The sequence below is a fragment of the Alligator mississippiensis genome, chromosome 11, assembly GCF_030867095.1.
Source record: "Alligator mississippiensis isolate rAllMis1 chromosome 11, rAllMis1, whole genome shotgun sequence".
Classification (NCBI taxonomy): domain Eukaryota; kingdom Metazoa; phylum Chordata; order Crocodylia; family Alligatoridae; genus Alligator; species Alligator mississippiensis.
The window spans coordinates 57,764,316-57,776,006 of NC_081834.1; the positions used below are offsets into that span (position 1 = coordinate 57,764,316).

The 11,691-nt window shown below is 56.2% G+C and overlaps 1 protein-coding gene across 2 annotated transcripts; it reads left to right on the plus strand.

The window, feature by feature from the left end:
* Positions 1-1,454: 1,454 nt before the first annotated feature.
* Positions 1,455-11,641, plus strand: DDAH2 (DDAH family member 2, ADMA-independent). 2 transcript variants are annotated; one of them, XM_006258691.4, is made up of 7 exons: positions 1,455-1,551; positions 5,129-7,453; positions 7,847-7,946; positions 8,210-8,283; positions 8,741-8,860; positions 9,056-9,199; positions 10,008-11,641. In XM_006258691.4, the coding sequence occupies exons 2-7, from the start codon at positions 7,166-7,168 to the stop codon at positions 10,122-10,124; spliced, it is 843 nt and encodes a 280-aa protein (XP_006258753.1). In that variant the 5' UTR covers positions 1,455-1,551; positions 5,129-7,165; the 3' UTR covers positions 10,125-11,641. The 2 variants fall into 2 exon arrangements, with proteins under 2 accessions (XP_006258753.1, XP_019342557.1); XM_019487012.2 differs by lacking the exon at positions 1,455-1,551 and adding an exon at positions 2,292-2,834.
* The last annotated feature ends 50 nt before the right edge of the window (positions 11,642-11,691 follow it).

An 11,691-nucleotide genomic window follows, 5' to 3' on the forward strand; every position in this document is an offset into this window, starting at 1 on the left:
GTGGGAGCCAGGCGTCTGGGAGGAGGAGGGGTCCAGGAGCAAGGGTCAGGAGTGCGGGGCACCAGCAGGGCTGGGGGCAGGGGGCTGCAGGGGGGGAGTGAGGGGCACCGGCCTACCGCTGGCCTCTGCCTGTACGTGATCCCATCCAGCCTCACCCAGGCAACGCCCCTTACCCCACAACAGGCGGCCACAGCCCTGGTGATGCTGTGACCAGGCCAGGCCCAGCTGTGGTGGGTGACATACCCCTCCCCCCCCATGTTCCCGACTCCAGCAGGCCACGGGCGAGGAGGCGCAGGTGCTGCAACAGGCGCTGGGAGACAAGCGGAGAAAAGAGCTGCATGGCCCAGGCAGTGCTCGGCAAGGGGGGGTGGAGGGGCGGGTGTGTGACAGGGGTGTGAAGTGTGTGTTATCTGAGAGTGTCCCAGACGCCTGGGTTGTTTGGGGGGTGCACACAATTCCAGCTGGCTGGGGAAGGGTCTTGCACACGCACACAGAATCTGGGGGATGGACACACACACATCATACAGGTGTCTGGGCAGACTTCCAGGCGGTCTTGCAGATCGGTGCCTTTGTTGGGAGCCATCAGTAGGGGCCAGAGTGAACACCCCAATGCCCTGGGGAGCTGGAGACAGCCCTGGCTGCTATCGTTGCATCCCAGTAGGGCTCCAGGCCCTCCCAGTATGTCCCCATCCTGGCATCAGTACCTCCCAATCCCTGTGTATCCCCATCCCCATCTTCTCTGTCCAGACCAGTCTCTCCCAGTATGCCATCTTCCAGCTTCCCTTTGGTCCACTATGACCCCACGCTGTCCCAGTAGCTCCTCTCTTGCTTACAGACTCTAAGCAGCCCCCACTCCAGTCCCTCCTAGTATGCCCTTATGTGTCTCAGGGCAGAGCCTTGACTTGTCCCAGTTACCTCCCAGTTGTCATCAGTGCCCCCCCGTGTGACTATAGTCTCAGCTTTATCCTTCCCCAGTATGACCCCAGTCTCTCCCAGTATGGCTCCAGTTCCTTCCAGTATAATTCAGTCCTTCCCAGTATGGCCCCACCCCAGCCCTACCCCTTCCTAGTATGACCAGTCCGTCCCAGTGTGACCCCACCCACTCCCAGTATAGCCCAGGCCTTCCCAGTTTGGCTTAATTCCTCCCAGTATGACCCCAGCACCTTCCATTCTAACCTGAGTCCTTCCCAGAATGACCCCCCGCATTCCCAGGATGTTCCCAGTGCCTCCCAGTATGGCTCCAGCCCCTTGCAGTATAATTCCAGACCCTCCCAGAACAGCCTCACCTGGCCCACTATAACCCAGTCCCACCCAGTATAACCCCGTTCCCTCCCAGTATAAGCCAGCCCTCCTCAGCGTACCCCTACCCAGTCCCGCCCCGTATAGCCCCGCCCCTTCCCAGTATCCCAGTCCCGCCCACTGTAGCCCCACCCCGCCGGGTGCGGATTGGCTGTGGGGCGTGCCCCGCCCCGGGGCGTATTTCGCTGGCCCCGCCCCCGCGGCAGACAATGGCCCGGGCCGGGGCGGTGGCCGCGCGCGGAGCGGAGCGGGGTGAGGACGGGGGGGCGGGGCCAGCCGGGGGGGGGCGGGGCCTGGGGGCAGACTGGGGGGCACTGGGGAAACTGGGAGCTCTGGGAAGGGGTACTGGGAAGGGATGGGGGGACCAGTTAGGGGCAGGTTGTGAGGCACTGGGGAGCCTGGGAGCTCTGGGAAGGGGCGGGTTGGGGGGGAACTGGGAAGGGGCGGGGGGCACTGGGAAGGGATGGGGGGGCCAGTTAGGGGCAGGTTGTGAGGCACTGGGGAGCCTGGGAGCTCTGGGGTGGGGGGCACTGGGTAGGGGGGCACTAGGGATACTGGGGCCACTGGAAAGGGTAGGGGCACCAGTTAGGGGCAGTCTGGGAAGCTTGGGGGCACTGGTTAGGGAGGACTGGGGATACTGGGGAGCTTGGGGGCACTGGTTAGGGGGACACTGGGAGGGACTGGGGATAGAGGGGGGCACTGGGCAGGGGCCATGGGGTGGGCTTGGGGGTGACGGCCCCGGGCACCCGGGTTCTCTGCTGGGGGGGGGGACGGGTGGGGCCCGGGGTCTCCGGGGAGGGCGCTGGCCTGAGAGCTGGAGAGAAAAGGGGGAGGGGCTGGAGGAGGTGGCCTTGCTCTGTGTGTGTGTGTGTGTGTGTGTGTGTGTGTGTGTGTCCGTGTCCAGTCCTGGGGTTCATGATTCTGTGCTGGGTGTGGCATGAAAAGGGGGGAGGGGCTGGAGGAGATGGTGTGTGTGTGTGTGTGTGTGTGTGTGTGTGTGTGTGTGTGTGTGTGTCCAGTCCTGGGATTCATGTATCTGTGCTGGGTGTGGCGTGTCTTGTGTGTGTGTTTTTGTGTCTGTGCAGGGGGTGTGTCCCCCTGTGTGTGTGCGCGTGTGCAGGGTGCGGTTTCTGGTGTGTGTGTGTCCGTGTCTGGACATGCTGTTAACAGGAACCAGCTGCTGCATTTTTTCCCCCTGAGCCAATCCCGGCCCCAATCCTGGACCAGCCGCTTCCCCTGCCCTTCCCCCCCAACCCCCAGCCCCTAGTCAGGCAGCAAAGTCCAGAGCTCCCCTCCTTGCACCAGGCCCCTGACCTCCGCCCCAGTCAGTTAACCCCTGCAGGGTGCGGTTGGCAGGGGTTGGGGAAACCGAGGCTGGGGGAGAGGGTTGGCTGAAGGAGGAGAGGGAGAGACCCCAGGCGTCCAGGCTCCCAGCCCCACAGCTGTGACCCACCCACTCCCACTCCCTTCTCACAGCAGGGGGAGAGCCCAGGTGTCCAGCCAGCAGCACTCCCTCCACAGAGGAGAGTCACTGGGTATGTGCATCTCCCTAGGCCCCTTCTGGCTTGTGTGTGTATGGGATGCCTGAGCTGGCTGTGTGCGCGTGCGTGTGTCTCCGATGTTTGGGTTCCTTGTGAGTGCACGTATGCGTGTCCCAGATACACGGATTCCTGCTCTGGGTGTGTGTGTGTGTGCATCTGTGTCTCCCAGTCAGCAGGGTTCATGGTGTGTGTGTCCTGGATGCCTGGGTTCTGTGTGTGTGTGTGTGTGTGTGTGTGTATGTGGGCACACATGTGCGTGTGCCCCAGACATCTAAGTTCCATATGTGTGTGTGTTTTTTCCATGTGTATTTGTCCCAGACACCTAGGTTCTTGGCGGGGGCAGTGGGGGGTGATGCCTGGGTTCACGCTCTGGGTATTGTGTGCACGCATGAACATTTCTGTGTCCCAGACATCTGGGTCTTGGTTTGTGTGAGTTCCAGACACCTGGGGGAGGGGTGTATGTGTGTGAGTGAGTGAGTGAGAGTGAGACTGGGGGGGCGGCGAGGGGGAGGGAGGAGGTGGCTCTCATGCACACATACGTGGCATTGTGTTATGAATGATTACTGATGTGTCAGTATATATAATTTATTACCGTGTTTTATAAAGTGCCTGCTTCAGTGCATATTGTGTGTGTGTGTGATGTGCTGTGTGTGCAAAATCATGTGTGTGCATCTGTACTTCATTAGTATGTAGCTTGCATAAGAATTACACGCCCGTGTGTGTGCACAGTCATTACAGCGTGCGGTTTGTCCACATGTACGTGTGCCACTGCCTTTGAAACTATGACCATATGCATGTATCATTGATTCCACGTGGGGATATTTGTGTGTGTCGACAGAGTTAGCTCCATGTGCAGACTCACGCAGTATAGATGGATGCATGTTATACCCAAATGTAAAGAGGTACATACAAGTACATGTGTATAATCACGTATGTATAATTTAGAATACAGTGATGCCGTGTCTCCCTGTGCATGCACACACCTCGTATACAGTTGCATGTTGTACATATATAGTGTATATATGTGTATGCATGGATATGAGTATGTATGATGCATGTGTATCAATATACGTGTGTATATGCATGTATGTGCATATATGTGGGTGCATACGTGTATATATGTAATCATGTATATGTAGGAATATGAGTGTGTGTGTATATATATATATGTATGTGTGCATTTATGTCTGTATGGATAGAAGTACGGCTAATTATTGTATGCAGCATACAATCTTCATTACATTATCCAAGTATGATGCACATATAAGAATAAATCATCAATTATGTATACATAATTAGTTATAACACAAAGCCACATATCCCTCCCTGTGTGCATGCACACACAGAGTGTGTATTAATAACTGCATGTTATACACAAATATAAGTAATATACTAATACAAGTAAATATATTTACTTGTATATAATTGTATAAATATAAATGTATATGGTGCCACACATCCTTGTCTGGGCATACACATAGCATATAATAACATTTGCATATTAGACACAAATATGAATGTGCATATATAAATATGAATGGATATACATGCATAGAATCAGTTGTATATAGGTAATAGTTTATAATATGATACCACATATGCCTGTGTGCACACACAGCATGCATCAAGTATCATGTATTATACACAAATATAAATAATATACACGTGTATATTTACTCATGTTTAGTTATGTATAATCAATTACACACAGAGTTTATAATAGCGTTACATATTCCTGTTTGCACATGCAACATGTATTCCTAATTGCATATATTCATAATTGCCACAAGTTCTGATTCCTAATTGCACCTTATACACAAATGTATAAAACATACATCTATGAATAAGTGTACATATGTTCATTTTATATAAATATATATACATCAATACATAAATATCCGCATGGAGAATCCATTATATATATATCATAATTTATAATAGAATGCCATGTATTCCAGCTTGTGCACACACAGCGTACATTGATAATTGAACATTATACCCATCTATAAATCATATACATGCATAGACATAGATAAATACAATAAATAAATAAATATAAACTTGAGCATAGAATCATAGAAAATGAGGGTTAGAAGGGACCTTGGGAGGTCACATCTAGTCCAACCCCCAACATGTGTGTAACCAGTGCGTGATAATACCAAGCCACATATCCCTGCATGTACACGCGCGCACGCACATTTTTCCAAGGGGAAATCTCCATCTGGTTCTTTTGTGGATTTAGCATCTGAAACCTCCAATTGATCTCAACGTTTCTCTTCTCTTTCAAGGTCCTGGAAGCTCCCAGACCAGAGCAGGCCTGTTTCTATAGGCCTTTTGCCACCAAAATTTCCACTTCGGCCCCTAAATTCCAGAAGGGGGTGGGAATTTTTGTGCCTTCAGTGGAAATCGAAGCAATTTGGTGTCTTCCAGGAGAGGTGACTGGATCAAAGTTTGGTGTCCTCTGGAAGAGGTGACTGGGAAGAAGAGATTTGGTTTCCACCAAGAACCAACAGGGAACTAAAGGCACAGTTTGTTCCAGGAAAGGAGGAAGTTGCTGGAGAAGTTGATCTTAGGTGTTAATTAGGGGTCCTGTTGATTGATTAATTTAATCACAAACGAGAAGATAGGTGGCCCTGCTGTTCCTGGAAGAGGCTGATGAGTAACTCCATCTAAGACAGCTGCATTTTGAGGCTGACAGGAGAGATGGGTGACGAGGAGGTATTGATTGGGGTCCCAAATTGATTGATCCATCCACGCTGATGGCAATTCTGTCAGATCCAGGGAAACTGACCAGCCGCTTGGTTGGGTAGCAACTGGGGAGATCCGGTAGACTCCAAATCATCCAATTATTGATCAAGAAGGAACAACGATTGGGGAACTGGTGATCAGTCGATTGGTTGCCTAGTGACAGGACAGAACCCCGCTGGGGATCCGTCCAGAACAGTCAGTCTTGGAATCTAATTGATCAGAGAGATGCAAGATTGATGGGAGTTGGGCCTCAAAGGGAGAAATTGGCCAGAGGTTGGATGCAAGGAAGAACATAATTGACAACCTGTCGGCTGTGGAGGGAGATATTGATTGAAGCTTTGCTGCCCGGGACAATACAATTGGATGTTCAGTGCTGGCGGTAGGGGAGAATCAATTGGAGATGCCCTGGTATTGATCGATCCATGGGAAAATCACAGCCTTGGCAACAGTTGTTGGATTCATTTCATTTTGAGGTCCAGAAGTGCTGGAGGCCTGAGTCAACTTCCTTGAGGGCTGTTGGCTGATTGCAGAGCGTATTGATCGCAGCTCAGAGCGGGGAACTGACCCATTCATGCCCTGGCAGTGAAACTGACCAGACTCTCAGGAACATTGATCAGAGACTTGAAACTGATCACGGGGAGGAAACTAACCGGAAGCTCTAGAGGAGGAAGAAGCCAATTGCTTGAGGGATTATAGATCCACTGGTGTGGTAATTAGCTTTTCCAGAGAGAGAGAGAAACCAACTGATTCGCTCTTCCTGCCTCCAAGAGGAAATTGATCACGCTCTGGGGGACTTGATTGGGGGATATCGAGGAGAAACTGTGACCAGATCCTCCGACAGGGACTGAGGTTGGGGGTCAGCAGTATTGATGGGACTGATATTGATTGATTGGGACAGAAACGCTCAGCTCCAAGGAGAAGAAACTGACCAGAAACTCTAGAGGAAGAAGAAAAGAGTTGCTTGGAGGCTTATAGATTGACTAATTGGGGATCAACTTTCCTGGGAGGCGAGAACCCAACTGATTGGCTGTAGTCCTGTGCCAGAAGGGAATTGATTGATTGGTCCATACAGAGAAGCTCAGCTCCAAGGAGAAACTGATCAGATCCTCCAGGGGGGACTGAGATTGGGGTTGGTGATACTGACACAACTGTTATAGATCAGTTGATTGGGACAGAGACTCTCCTCTCCAAAGGAGGCTCAGGTCAGTGTGGGTGATACTGACACAACTGATATTGATCAACTGGTTGACTGATTGATCAGGACAGAGACTCAGCTCCAAGGAGAAACCAGCCTGCTCCTGCAAGAGGGACTAACATCAGGGATACTGACAAGACCTAATATTGGTCAGTTGATCAGTCGGGACAGAGGCTCTCAGCTCCTTGGGGACTGCGATCAGTGTCAGTGATATTGACGAGATTGGTAGTGATTGCAGGGCTGAGAGCTGGAGAGAGGCTGAAAAAGAGGGAAGGGGCTGGAGTAGAACCAGCACAGAGGAGCTGAGAAACCGACTGGACCCTGCCGGGGGCTGCGATCAGGACTCGGTGATATCAACGAGCCCGATCCCAACCTCGCATCCATGGCAGGGCTGCCATCATTTGGCCGCTACACCCATGCCGTGGTACGGCGCCTGCCTGGCTCCCTGGGGGAGGCAGTAGAGGGGCTAGGGGAGCCAGTGGACCTGGCCAAGGCACAGCGGCAGCACGGGGTGCTGGTGGGGGTCCTGCGCCAGAAGCTGGGCCTGCAGGTGGTAGAGCAGCCCCCTGATGAGGCTCTGCCCCGCTCTGCGTTGCTGGAGGACGCTGCCGTAGTACAGGGGGACACGGCGCTGCTCACGCGGCCCTGGGAGCCTGCACGGCGGGCAGAGGTGAGTTGGGCATGGGGATCTCTTCCCGGCAAACGGAGGGGAGTGGGCATTGGCAGCGGGGACTGGGAGCCCGGACACCTGGGTTCTTCCCTGCTCTGGGAAGGGAGTGGGGCAGGTGGGTTGGAGCAGGGGAGGCCGGGAGCCTGGGTACCTGGGTTCCTTTCCCAGAGATGGAAGTGGGTATGGAGGAGCCTGGACACCTGGGTTCCCTTCCCAGCAGAGAGAGGCAGGGGGTGGGAGCCTGGACACCTGGGTTCTCTCCCTGCATCTGGCATTAGGAACCCTTAAGGCCTGCCTGGCAGATGGGGCTCCATGGGAGCTCCCAGGGGGCTGGTGGGAGCTTTGGGTGGGCATCCCCTGACAGGAGCCCCCACAACCACTCCATGGCTGCAGATCAGCGGCATCAGGAAGGTGCTGGAGGAGCTGAAACTGCGGGTGGTCGAGGTGACGGACGATGGAGCCACCTTGGATGGCAGCGATGTGCTCTTCACAGGTGAGGGGGTCGGCAGGGGGTGGATTAGCTGCAGCTCTTGCTGGGGGGGCGGGCACACCTGGGAATCCAGTCTCCCCCTTCCTCAGAGCTGGGAATGAACCCAGGTGTCCTGGGCCCAGTCTGAGGTGTGGGATGAGGGGGCTGGGTGGGAAAGGTGGGTATCAGAGTGGGGCTGTGGGTCAGGAGTGAGGGACACCACCAGGCTGGGGGGCGCTGAAGGTGGGTGGGACTGGGACCTCAGGTCTCTTCCTGCTGCCCCATAGGCCGGGAGTTCTTTGTGGGCATCTCCAAATGGACCAATCACAGAGGAGCTGAGATGGTGGCCGATGCGTTCCGGGTGAGTTTGCATGTGGGTTTGGGTTGGAGGGAGCCCAAGTGTCCGGGCTCTCAGCCCTGCCCCCCCTTTTCATGCCCTAGCCCCCCCCCCCCCCCCCCGAGCAGGGGTGGAACCCAGGAGTCCCGGCTCCCAGTCCCCTTGCTCGAACTCCCCAGACCCATGCAGATCTGGGAGCAAGCCCGGGTGTCCGGGCTCCCAGCCCCGCCTGCTCTGAGCACCCCTTCTCTAAGTCATGGGACTCCAGGCTCCTCCCAGAGTAGGGAGTAAACTCAGGTGTCCAGGCTCCTTTCTGCCTGGCCCAGCAGACTTCACTCCCCAGCTGGAGCCCAGTGGTTTGGGAATGAGAGGTACTGGGAGGGGACAGGGGGCTGCGGGTTGGGAGTGAGCAGTACCAGCAGGGCAGGGGCTGCAGGCTGGGTGTGAGGGACACGAGCAGGCCTCCTTCACCTGCCCCCAGGACTTTGCTGTCTCCACGGTGCCTGTGCTGGGCTCCTCCCACCTGAAGAGCTTCTGCAGCATGGCCGGACCCGACACCATCGCCATTGGCAGCAGCGAGGCTGCCAAGAAGGCCATGAAGGTACCGAGGCCTGAGGCTGGGGTCGATGGGCCCATGGGGGCAGGGAGCTGTGGGTCAGGAGTGAGGAGCACCAGGGGGAAGGCATCACGGAAATGGGGGGGTTTGGGCCGGGAGTGAGGGGCACCGGTGAGGCAAGGTGGGGGCTGTGGGTCAGGCGTGAAGGGCACCGCGGCCCCTGATCCCCGCGGCCCCCAGGCCATGGAGCAGTTGACCGACCACCGCTACGAGACGCTGACCCTCGCCGACGACCCGGCCGCCAACTGCCTCTTCGTGCGTCTGGGCACCGGCGGCGCCGCCCTCGTCCACCGCAGCCCAGAGGAGTGTCCTGGTGGCCTCCAGGTGGGATCAACCAATGAGAATGGAAGGGTGGGGCAGGGTCGGCCAATGGGGACAGAGCAGCAGGCAGGGTCAGCCAGTTGGGATGGAGTGGTGCAGGCAAGGAAAGCCAGGGGGACGGAGGAGGGGGTCCTGCATCAGCCATTGCGGGATGGAGGCGTGATTGCCCAATGGGGATGGAGGGATGGAGGCGGGATAGGCCAATGGGGGGTGGAGGCCAGGTCAGCCAATGCGGGTGGAGGTGGGATTGAGCAGTTGGGACGGGGGTGGGGGCAGAGTCAGGTAATGGGGATGGAGGTGAGGTCGACCAATGAGGGTAGGGGTGGGGTTGGTCTTAGCCAATTGGGAGAGATGGGGGGATGGCCAGTGGGGAGGGAGGGATGGAGGCGGGATCAGCAAATAGGGGTGGAGAATTGGGGGTCGCATTAGCGAATGGGGACAGAGGGCTGCGGGACCCTTGGGAAGGTGTTGGAGGTGATGGGGGCCAGGTCTCTGGGGGCAGGGCTTGAGGTTGGAGAGACCAATGGGGTGGGGCCTCTGCAGTGGTGGGTGGGGCTTGAGGTTGAGTAGACCAGTGGTGGCAAGGTCTGGCACTCCCTCAGGCAGGGGTGAAGAGGTGGGTGGGCCTTAACCCTAGGGGTTGGGTCATGGCTGTGGTGGGCGGGACTTGAGCTTCTGGGGGTGGGCATGGCTTTGGGGGGCAGGGCTGAAGGCAACCAGCCTCCCTGTTTTGTACCCACAATGCCTTGCAGCCACATCTCCCCCGCCAACCCCTCTCCTGACCCCTCCATGTGTCTGGTCCTTTCCGCAGCCTTTCCAGAAGCTTCCGGACTGCACCCTCATCCCGGCAGCCTGCAGCGAGGTGGCCAAGCTGGGGGGCGCGCTCAGCTCCTGCGCCCTCCTCATCAACAAGAAGCTGGACCTGTAGTGCCTTAGGGCCCCCCAAAATATGGGGGTGCCCTAACCCCCCACCTTCAGGGCTGGGGGGACTTCCCTCCCCTGCAGGGGCAGCTCCTGTGATCCCCCGCTGCCCCTCCCCCATCAGTCTCCTTCCCTCCCTCCCAAACTTGGGGTTCCCTCAGCGCCTCCCCCCCCCCCCCCCCCCCCAGCAATCCCAGTTCAGTCTACTGTCGTCCCCTGCTGGCTGGGGAAGCGGGTCCTTCTATAGCCCCCCACAGTTAATGAATGAATGAGGGGGGTCAGAGTACCCTAGACCGAGCAGCGGTGGGACTGGGACAAGGGTGTGGACCCACAAATTGCCCCCGTCAGAATTTGCAGGGTCTCTAGTAGTCCAGTGCAAGGGGCGGGGGAGGGGGGGCAATTTTGTGGGGCTGTGCTCACTTCCTGGGGGGCTCCTCATTGACTACCAGGCCCAGAGACCCTCAGTGGCTTGATAGAAGCTGTGGGGGATATATCATGTTCCCCTCACAGTTGCCCCCAGCCCCTCAACATGGCTTCTCAACCCCTCCCTTTGTGGTGCTGGTGTTTCGGGGTGATCCTCAGAGCCCTGCCAGATGCAACCAATGGCTTCTCACTGCCACAGCAACTTCTCCTTTCACACCTATAGCTATTGTTGGTCTAGGGTAGGGACAGGCAATTATTTTGGGTGGAGGGCCACTTACTGAGTTTTGGCAAGCTATCGAGGGCTGCATGACAGGCAGCCAGGGGCAGATAAATATTAATTTTCTAAATTTTTTAGGGGTCCCGCGTGCTGGATGGAATGGCCTGGCGGGCCGCATTTTGCCCACTCCTGGTCTAATGGGGCCTGGTTTGGGGCCTAGTTGAGGCCTGGCTGGGCTTAGTAGGGTCCAGTTGGGCCTGGTTGAGGCCTGGTCAGGCCTCGCAGGGTCCAGTCAGGCCTGGTTGGGCCTAGTTGAGGCCTAGTGCAGGCTAGTGAGGCTTAGCCAAGTACCACTCTGGATGGGCCAGTTGGTTTGGCCAACAGTGCCCAGTAGGGTAGGTTTGTAGTCGGCCGTGGCAAGGTTTAGATGCCAGGCTTCCTGGGTTGGCTAGCATTGCCATGGCATCCAATCCCCAGCCCCATGGACCCCATTAGACCCTCATCCCCTGGTCTGCTGTGGTGAGGGTCTAATCCCAGGCCCAGTACAGACCCCAGGGTCTGGTCAAATGGTACCAACAGGTGGATGCCAGGCCAAACAGGCCTCTGGGACTGGGTGCTGGCATGTGGTGCCAGGCTGGACAGGCCTGATCCATGGTGGGAGACCAGGCCTAGGCCTGAAGGGGCAATTAGGCCTCCTGAGGCCAGGCCCATGGCTCCTATGTTGTGTGTGTGTGTGTGTGTGGTAGAGTAGCCAGGGAGGAAATCACCCCAGTGCCCTGTTTGCTATGGGTCGCGGGGGTCTGTATCCCCACGTAGAGGAGGGTGTTGTCTCTTAGCTTAGCATTACTCACTGCCTCCAAGAACTCAATAAAGAATTAAGCCAATCCAGGGCCTCCTTGCAGTGGATTTGTGGGTCCCGGCGCCCCGGGGTGGG

What these genes read in the sequence shown, in the direction of transcription:
- DDAH2 (XM_006258691.4), top strand. Translation starts at nt 7,166, where the DNA reads ATGGCAGGGCTGCCATCATTTGGCCGCTACACCCATGCCGTGGTACGG. An exon ending in AGCCTGCACGGCGGGCAGAG is followed by an intron (nt 7,454 to 7,846) that starts GTGAGTTGGGCA and finishes CCATGGCTGCAG; the next exon opens with ATCAGCGGCATCAGGAAGGT. An exon ending in CTGCCAAGAAGGCCATGAAG is followed by an intron (nt 8,861 to 9,055) that starts GTACCGAGGCCT and finishes CGCGGCCCCCAG; the next exon opens with GCCATGGAGCAGTTGACCGA.